We start from the raw sequence: 10,346 nt of genomic DNA, 5'->3' as shown, positions 1-10,346 counted from the left end.
AATTCATATAAAAAATACATTAATATTTATCTGCCTTTGCTTGAAATTATTAAAAATGTAAAACATTAAAAGAAATGAAAGGAAAGAAATATAAAAGAAAGAGAGAGAAAAAACATTATTATTAAAATCATGACCAACTATGAAAAATTATTTTAAATCTAGTTTGTGAGATGATTTAGATTTTCGCATAAATTAATTAATTCATATATTATGTCACTATCCTAATTTAGAAATGGGAACATGAGTAACTCAAGATAAAAAGAGTTTAAAAACAATAATTATTTTTAATTATTATTGGGTGCTTAGTTTTATATGATTATTTAATTTTTTATTTTATATTCCTATCCTGGCTCCGGATCAAAAATTAAAATACAATAGCGCTTAACTCCTTTATTTTTATCTTGGATGACTCAGTAATACTGCTTTCCTCTCTTAAGCATCCATAATTTATTTATTTTTTCTATAAATAAGCTTTTCTATAATTGTATATGATCTATTATTTAATAGAAAAAGGCAAACCAATGGATAACATTTTGAAAGTAATTTCGTTTTCATGCCTAATTTGTCTCATCTTATTTATTTATTTGACTTTGTTCTATTAAAAAATATAAATCCAATTAATTGGTTATATGCAATTTTAGAAAATTAAAAAACAAAAATATATTAAATTAGAGATGCTGAAGAGGGCTGCAGTATCCCTGAAACCTCAGAGATAAATATAAGCACTATTGTGTTTCGAGTTTTGTCCTAAAGAAGGATAGGAAATAGGAATAGGATAGTCCTAGAAAGTAGGATAGGAAGATAAAAAAATTGTAAAGTAGTGAACGTCAGATAGTGAAACAAAATATTAATATTTAATAGAGAACATGGATTGAAAATAAATTAATTAATAAATAATAAATTCAATTTTTCAAAAAAAAAATCTAAATAAATGTACGACAGGAAATCTTTTCACACTTTTCAGATTTTCAAGGTATAAGAACTTTACAGAAGTCATACATTTCTTGTATTAATTGTATAAGCTGTTCCTATTAATTTATGCATAAATTATTTAGATATTATAAAAAAAGTCTGGCAAAATAATTTTGAAAAACATGTATCATGACACCAATAAAAGTGTTGACTTCTTTACTAAATTAAACATTTTTCGAAACTATTTAATACAGCTACTGAGTATTGACAGAAAATACTTGAGTAATGAACAACTATTCGCAGGAACCAAGCAAAAAAAAGGTTTCTTAAAAAAAAGTTCAAAAGAAAGAATATGAAAATGACTATCCAAAAAAAAAATTTTTTTCAATAAATTATTTATTTCAAATCACAAAATGTTATGTATTAGTTACATTTTTACAAAAATAAACAAATATCCCTTGAAATATATTCAAAATATTAAATAAGAAATCAGTACATAAGGTTTAAAAGTAATAAACATACCTACATAAAATATCTTGATGAATACACATTTTTTAAACTCAAACAATCAAAGTTTTAATTTTTAATTGTGTTCTTTTGTTTCTATCTTGTTTGTTTGAATAGAATAGTATGCATGAGAAACTAAAACACTATTACTTATTAAAATTTATTGTTCATACTTCATTAATTATTAAATAAAGATTTTTATAACAAAAAAATATTATTACCATAACTCCAATGAGATACTTAATTTTAATTAATGAAACTCTAATCCTACAAATAAACCATTATAAATTACAAAAAAATCTTTTTTTTTTTTAATTAACTAATTTAATTCCAACTATTAAATTATTAACAATATTCTTCAGCAAACAAGACATATATTAGTGGCCAAAGTTTAAAAAGAGATGAAATCAACCCTGAGAAGGTTGGCTAGTTTACCAGTTCGGTCACAGAGCGCAGCACCAGGTAACATCCAAGGCTCTTGATTTACAAATCATATTACTTTTATTGATAATATTTTAGATTTTAATCATTTTTTGTAATTACTACTAATTTATTTTAAATAGAAAAGAATAACGTAAACGATAAAAAATCAAATATAGTAGTTATAATCATATTCTAAACGTTTTAAGTATTGAGCCTCTCACTGAGGAAGTTAAAACTGATTTAATGATCCTCCTACTCAGCTGATGCCTCAGCGATCTTTTTACAGTTCAAACGATATGATGATATGGTTGCTCACGTTCTTACGTGAAACCTGATGGCCATCTTACGACGCCACATCAGGGTTAACCTTCTGATCCCAACTGTAAAAATCTTAATTTTAACACCCTCTACTCACGTAAATTTGGTAGTAATGCTAATGTTACAGATATCAATACGCACGCAGACTTTAAAGTTTTACCAGCGTTATTGCATCTTACTTTGACGCCATTTAATAAAAAAGAATTTGTTTTAAACAAGATAACCCCATATGACATATCTGTAACCCCAGTAAATATGTTGTTAAATCAAAATTACTTACTTTTCAGGGGACAACTTTTAAAGTTAAACATTTATGTAAAATCAGGTGTTTGTGGTAAATCATCGAAATTTCGTCAATACTACCAAAACGTTGGTAACTTGTTACTTGTTTTACACCAATTTGATATGTCTTATCACTAATTAGATAATAGAGTTAACTAATTGTTCACCGACCGTTGAAAAAAACACATCGCAATAACTGTTTTAAAACGTTGACTGACTTAGACACTTATGCACAATGAAGATGTTGCCTCTGTGATTCTCTTAGACCACTTAACTTGACCAAAATTCGACTTAACCACATATTCACTGGGGTGACAGATATAGAACAGGGTTTTTATGAAGATCCCCTGGAAAAATGAGGTTAGTCCAAGAACTTTTCGTAAAGCAACTGATCGTTATACTACATTTCTAGGTTAAGATTATCCTAATATTTCTGGTAACGCTTAATTGAAGATCAATTACGGTAACGCTATTGATCAACTTAACATAATAAATCGATACGTATGAATGGTTATTCTAGAAAAATATTAACTTTCTATCACTGGGTGTCTAGTAGATGATATCTAAAACTAATACATATAGAACAGGGTTTTTAAGAAGCTCCCCTGGAAAGATGAGGTTAGTCCAAGAACTTTTCGTAAAGCAACTGATCGTTATACTACATTTCTAGGTTAAGGTTATCCTAATATTTCTGGAAACGCTTAACTGAAGATAGCGCTATTGATCAACTTAACATAATAAATAGGTTATAATAAACCTATACGTATGAATGGTTATTCTAATAAAATATTAACTTTCTATCACTGGATGTCTAGTAGATGATATCTAAAACTAATACATATAGAACAGGGTTTTTAAGAAGCTCCCCTGGAAAGATGAGGTTATACCAAGAACTTTTCGTAAAGCAACTGATCGTTATACTACATTTCTAGGTTAAGGTTATCCTAATATTTCTGGAAACGCTTAACCTATACGTATGAATGGTTATTCTAGAAATATATTAACTTCCATCACTGGATGTCTAGTAGATGATATCTAAAAATAATCCTTTGTAGGAAGATAGTCCGGGTTGCGGTCAATAAAGGTATCAAAATAGTAAAATGAAAACTATTTTATTGTTAACCAACTTTTCCCTCCACTTGGAAGAAAAACCTGTCAACCACAAATCTGACAAAGATTATATTTACGCTATAGGTACTATTTACTATTATTATAGATAATGTTATATATAATCTATAATTATACATACTATTTACTCATAGACACATCTTAAACCTCATCAACTCACTTAGCACTTATTTACTCCCATCACCCTCTACTCTCACTCCATTTCTGAAATATTGTGAACCAATGTTTTTTTTAGTTTTCCATTCGCATAATTGTTTTAAATTGTATCTATTTATTTTTATCTTCACCGTATAATATTTACACATATCCTTTTACTTTTCTATCCTATTTTATACACTTATTCAATAACTTTATATATAGCTTTAATCAATGTATTTATACTAACCCTTTTGTCTCTCTCTATAATGTAAGTAATTTGTATATAATATTTTATGCATGTACTTCCACATTTATAGCATAAATTTATCTATTGTAATATTAGACAAGAGATTAGATGTTTCTCTCAGTTTATCAACCTATATATATTTTTAAAAAATCTTACTCTTTATACACTTATTTCCTTATATTGCTGTTACTTTTGATATCTTTATTGACCGCCACCCGGACTATCTTCCTACAATCTACTTCATACGGTCAACTATCTTCTTCCAATAAAAATAATACAGTTAAGTGTAGCCAGTTCCAGAAAGAAACCTATTCTTATTGTCATTATCGAGAATATTAATTTGAACCGATAAACATAGTATACTTTGAATTACTAAACTAGAAAGTGGTTGTAGTTATATTCAGTAGTTATCTGAAAATAACTAGTTATTTCAACAGATTCCTAAGAGAAGATTATCCAGTTACTTTTCGAATTGTTTAATGTGATAACATTAACCAAAGGTCCGTAAAGTTAGGTTTCAAACTAATCATCAAATAAGATGGCATTCCTGTAACCAATTATTTCTGCTTCAATAATTTATAAAATATCACTCGCCAAGTTTTCTACTACAATACAGATGACAGGACTACCACTGTAACATTAAAATTTATGTATGATACTTTCGCGCGTAATAATTAAAACTTCTAGTTTTAATATTTATAGGATTTGACCAATTTAATTTTTTTTTATAAGTATTTAAATTTATGATATGAAACCATTGTTCTCAATAAATTAATTGCCTCAGTGAAACAACCGGTTTATTATATAGTAGCCGATATTAAAAAAATATTTGTTTCATCAAATAATGTCACCATAGTAGGTTAATAATATATAAAGCCAGATAAACGTATAACTAAAACAATTTGACAACTATTTCAAAACCAAATCCACCATACATTATATGTTAATCTGGTCAATTTAACTTTGAAACATAGTGCAACTTATTGTTCTGTGGGAATTGTGTAAATATAATTTACGATCATTTTTAGGATACAAGATATCCACCCAAGTGGGACACTAATTTACGATTTTTGTCTATTAATTCCATTATCATATCTCCAGCAGTTCTGATCAGAGGATTAACCACGATGGAGCGTCGTAGACAAGAGGCCAACATTCACATATTAAATAAGAGTTCCTACCTTCACTGAATATTAATAATAGGTATACTTTTGTTTATATTCACTTCAGACGGCTACGCATAATTGACTTAAGGTTAATAGTGGGTGCGAGGTGAGGAAAATTTTAGGAGTTCATCGTAACATAGTCATTAAATTAATGTTATCATCTGTAGTGAGAGGTGGACACCTAAGTACGTTTAATAAGACAATGAATATACTTTTTTTAGACATTTTATATTTTCAGTACTTTTGAAATTTTAAAATAAAAATTTAAGCAACTCTAAAAAAATACAAAATTTTCTTATATTAACCATAAATTTGTAAAAAAATCTGGAATATGGGACCCTTCGTGGTAAATAAGTGCTGCGCTCTGTGTTAAAACTTGGAACTATTAAAAATCGAGCTATAAAAATAAATGATTTTTACAATATTTCATTTGATTTAGACTTTGTAAAATTGTAAAATTATGCATTAATACTGAATTATTTTACAATTTTACAAAGTCTAAATCAAATGAAATGATTTTTACAATATTTAAAAATGTATACATGTTTATATTATCACACAATTAGTGTTAAAAATAAATTTTATTAAATTAAAAAAAATAAAAACTATACATATTTAGCAACTTAATGGAGTTATCCATCAATTTTCCAAAAGTGAAATGAATAGTTCAAAATGAGTAAAAATATTTATTTAAAAAATCATCTTATTTCTAGCTTTAACTTTGTGCAAAGAATACTTATCCCTTCCTTTTAAGGCCGTGAAATCTTATTTATTAGCTAATCTCGTTATTTGTGTCTTACATAAAGTAAACAAACTAAATATTTTTTGGTAATCTTTTACCTTAGGAAAGGATATAAAATTTTATTATAGACATGACATTCTTATAAGTACTTACTAAAAAAGTTGATAAAAACAAATAACATAGGAAGGAAGTTGAAAGTGAGGGAGTGGCGGATATTTCAGAGATGGTGATAAACGGGAAGGTAGTGGAGAATAAGATGTAATGACCATTTTCCAGTAGAAATTCCCTCTAGAAGGGAAAAATCCCTGTCGGAGTTGCAGGGAATTTATTTTGAAACGAACGGTTGGGAATCGGTCACCTCCGGCACCGTTCGGGACCATCAGTATACTCTGGTTAGGAGAAAATGGTCTTCCGCCATTTTGGGGGAGCTAACGTAAAATATTAGAATTTTTTTTTTTTTTATAAATTGAGTTTAAATAAAACTAAAACTCTTTTTTCCAAGCAGGAGTCCTCAGTAAAATCAAAATACATTAAAGAATAAGTATGAATACTTGAAATTAAACATTCAAAACCATTCTTAATGCAGGTAGAAATCTCAGATTCAGGTAGACAGTAAAAGAACCTTCGTGTTCTTAGGGAAACCTCACCACCGATTCTTGTACCCTCCTGAATAGAGAATCGACCTCGGATAGTGTAGTGAATCACTAAATGAATCGTGTTTCTTCTGGGTGGATCACTCAGGATTATTAATTTTACACAAGAATTCTCGATTCACCTTCCTAGCTAGTATAATTTACTAAGTTATCTTAAAATAATGTACCAACATATAAATCTAGAATCAGATAAGTGGAGCACCATTGGTATTTGGTTTGATTTTACTATATGCCTTATTTGTATAAAGAGAATTATATAATTTTATATATAAAACGACCGATTATTTTGAAATGACCACTTCTTCTAACTGTTAACGGGTAATTCAAGAATCGGATTCTTAGTTTGTACCAGAAGATTAAACTTAATGGAGTGTTGGACAGGGGTTAAGAATTCGGGAAAAAATTCGTTTTATTTATTTTATATTTTCTTCTTTATCTAACTGAAAATATCTTTCAATAACACAATAGTTCAAAATGTCAATATCAAAATACCTAAATAATTTAGTTTTTTAACATGGAAATTATAGTCAAACTATAACCGCAAATTTTGATTTATTCTTAGTTATACGTTTATCGTTGTCCACGCTCAGCGGAGAAAGGGGTGAGTTAAAGTCAAATAAAAAAATATATAATCCCAATATATATTATATAAAACTAATATAAAACAAAACAATGACGAATAAATAACTCCTTAGGCGCCACGTTATTTTTCTTGGAAATAACGAAAACCCCGAAGCATTATGCCCACAATATAACTAAAATATACCATATAATAAACAATTGTTGAATTATAACCACTGGCGAATATCTTTACATGTAGATAACAGAAAACCTAGGGATGTTACCTACCCACCTGTTGAATTATTGTAATATTCCGTGAACAACAAAAAAAAACATAAGTAAATTAACAAGTTGAAAGCAGAGAAAGAACAACTGAATTATATGTACAAAAATTTAATAATAAGAAAAAAAATATATACAGAGAATAAAAAAGGAAAAAAAGAATTCTTACCAATTAATAAAACAATTAAAACTTATAGGTTGACTTAACCTTAACCTTAATAACTATATTTACATTATTATCCAAAAGAGTATAAAAGGGAATATAAAATAAAACAAAATAAAATTTAGTTCAAACCCCCACGTAGTCCTCATCTTCTATTGTTAATGATCGTGTATTGAAGTAAACACCATAATTTTGAAAAACAAAACATATATGACAACATTTCTCACATGGTGATATTCCGGTTCAAACCATAAAGACAGAGGACCTTTAAACTATTACCGCTTCACATTGAACAATCGTAACGTGTTCCAAAATGAAACTGTCACCTTCACAAGACCAAAACTCACTCATCTGAACTTACGAGTTCCCAGAATCAAACTGTCGCCCTCACAAAAACAAAACCCACTCGTCTAAAACATATCGTTCGTGATTTTATTTCACCATGACAACCGTAACAAAACTTTAAAAAAATCCAGAACCGACGAATAAGATAATTTTTAAAAAATAGTTTGTAATAATCATAAATTAATAAGTTTCTTTACAACGTGAATATTAAATTTACGCTGAATAAATAGATTTCATTACTTTTTTTTTAAAAAATTGAATTATCCAGATATAAAATAATTTTTAATCAAATTATCATTTAACCTAGGCATTATTTCACCAGGGGTTTAACCACCTTATGTACATATCACCGACAAAACATACTAAAGTTATTTAAATAACTAATGAAATAAAAATTTCAATGTAAAGCATTAAACTCATATTTATACTTTATGATTTTAATGCTTTTTGTTTAAAATGCTATGTTTTAAAAACATAAAATTTAAAAATGTAACCCTTCAATTGAATTTTACAATAAGACGAAAGGTAATTCATTGTTTTTATTTATTTATTTATTATTATTATTTTTTGTTATACCCAAATAATTTGTGTATTTAAATAAATTAATTAAATAATTTAATTAAAAATTATTTAATTAAATGCATTTCGTATTTAATCACTTCTTGATAAAATACAAGGAAGACACTGTGTATATTTAATGTTAGTATAATAAACAATATTTGTAGAGCAAAAGGTTCTTTATTTCGTTAAAAAAATTTACTTCCTTGGAATAAATAATGTATGATTATGTAAGAACACAGTATTATATATGAATGACTTGGAAAAAACTGATGTAAGGCATAATTTTGAAGATAATTAGTATTTTGGGTAAAATGGAGATTTGTTCCTCTATAAAGTTATTTATTGTCTAATTGACTAACATCATATTTCCAACATATTTACCCGTAATATTAATGAATATGAACTACATAAAACTTTGTAAAATTTTTCAAAACTCTTATACGGGATAATTTAAATGATATGTCTAATGATATTCTTGTCCTGAGCCATTCAATTATATCTGAACTATATCACTACTTTAATAGACCTTTTACCATTGAGAAAACTAATTTTATAAAACACCAAATACACAGCTTAGAACCATTGATGATATGTGAATGATATGAATTAAGTGACTTTTGAAATTTGATTTTAAAAAATAAATATTTTGGGATTCCATCTTGCACTTTACGCCGTTCTACTTCGATAACCTGTCCTCCTTATGCAATATTCTTATGCAATATTCCAGGTCATCTTTCCAAAATATTTACAATATATAGATCACTAATAAGCGCTCTATTAAAATAAATTTATATTTATTTGCTAAATAATTACGAATATATTTTAAAAATAAATTAAATTAAATGATCAGTTTATTTTAATCAAAAATTGACCAATTGTTAAAAATAAATTTAGGGAATGATCCCCACTAATATCATACCATATAAAATTTGGAAGAATACACAATTATAATAAATAATTTTAGAATTTATGTATTATAGGTTTATTGTTTAAGGATACAATAAGACAATAAGACTATACAATAAAACTGTTGTCTTATTTCCAATAAGTAATCGTACTACCCACATTAAAAATTGCATTGTATTTAAAGATAACACTTAATAAGGAATAAAATATTGATAAAAATATATCTAAGATCTACTTACCCTTGGTCAGCTGAAAAATTCCAGCCAATATAATGATGAAAAGGGCCAACAATTTAGCAAAGGTGAAGTAGTCTTGAACCTTCGTAGCCCATCCGACGTCCCAGCAATTCACGAACGTGAGGAGCACTAATAAATAAAAAATATATTATTATATTAAGCAAATTTAATCAAATACCAAGAATATAATCTGTGGAGTGAAGTAAATGAGATAAAACAGATTTTCTTAAACTAAAATACATATTTTGTAATATTTAATATAAATTATTTAAACAAATAAATAGAAATATTGATTGAAATTTATTTGACAACTAAGTATTTATCAACAGAATTTCTATATATTTTATAAATATTTTATATAACACCCAACGAACCATTTTTTTTATTTAAAAGCTTTACATACAGATTCACACACTGAGAAGTCTTAGGAAAATAGAGTCATGCAAGCTAAACAATTTGCATGTTATAAGAGATGTATTCTCTAAATATAGGGGTCAAATGTTCTTAGATAAAAATGTTAACAGAAAATTTTTAAAAAACAACAATAAAAGTGCTGATCAACATAAATTTTCATACCTAAAACCTAAATATGTTTATATATAAAAATTTGATTCATAGTAGTTATTTTTAATTTGACAACAATTTAAACATATTAGCATATAAATATACTTTGTTTTTATATTTAAAAAAAAATAAATATTTTCGCTCCTATTTGTCGTATTTAAACTGAAAATATAGGCCAAGTGGGATGAAAGCTCTCCCAGTAAATTAAAAGA

General features: G+C 26.9%; 1 protein-coding gene across 8 annotated transcripts in view; it reads right to left on the bottom strand.

Moving 5' to 3' along the window:
• The window catches only part of LOC106690386 (large neutral amino acids transporter small subunit 2), a gene marked incomplete at its 5' end in the record, with an annotated part of 72,152 nt that extends 62,453 nt beyond the window's left edge, over positions 1-9,699 (bottom strand). For all 8 annotated transcript variants that reach the window (XR_010844862.1, XM_067052543.1, XM_067052545.1 and 5 more), the window contains 1 exon segment: positions 9,574-9,699. Coding sequence is in view for 7 of the 8 variants with exons in the window: in XM_067052543.1 (XP_066908644.1) it covers positions 9,574-9,699 (126 nt within the window).
• Positions 9,700-10,346: the final 647 nt, after the last annotated feature.

The sequence above is a fragment of the Halyomorpha halys genome, unplaced genomic scaffold (assembly GCF_000696795.3).
Source record: "Halyomorpha halys isolate HHAL.00 unplaced genomic scaffold, Hhal_1.1 Scaffold1697.1, whole genome shotgun sequence".
Classification (NCBI taxonomy): Eukaryota; Metazoa; Arthropoda; class Insecta; order Hemiptera; family Pentatomidae; genus Halyomorpha; species Halyomorpha halys.
This window is presented reverse-complemented; position numbering and strand designations above follow the sequence as displayed.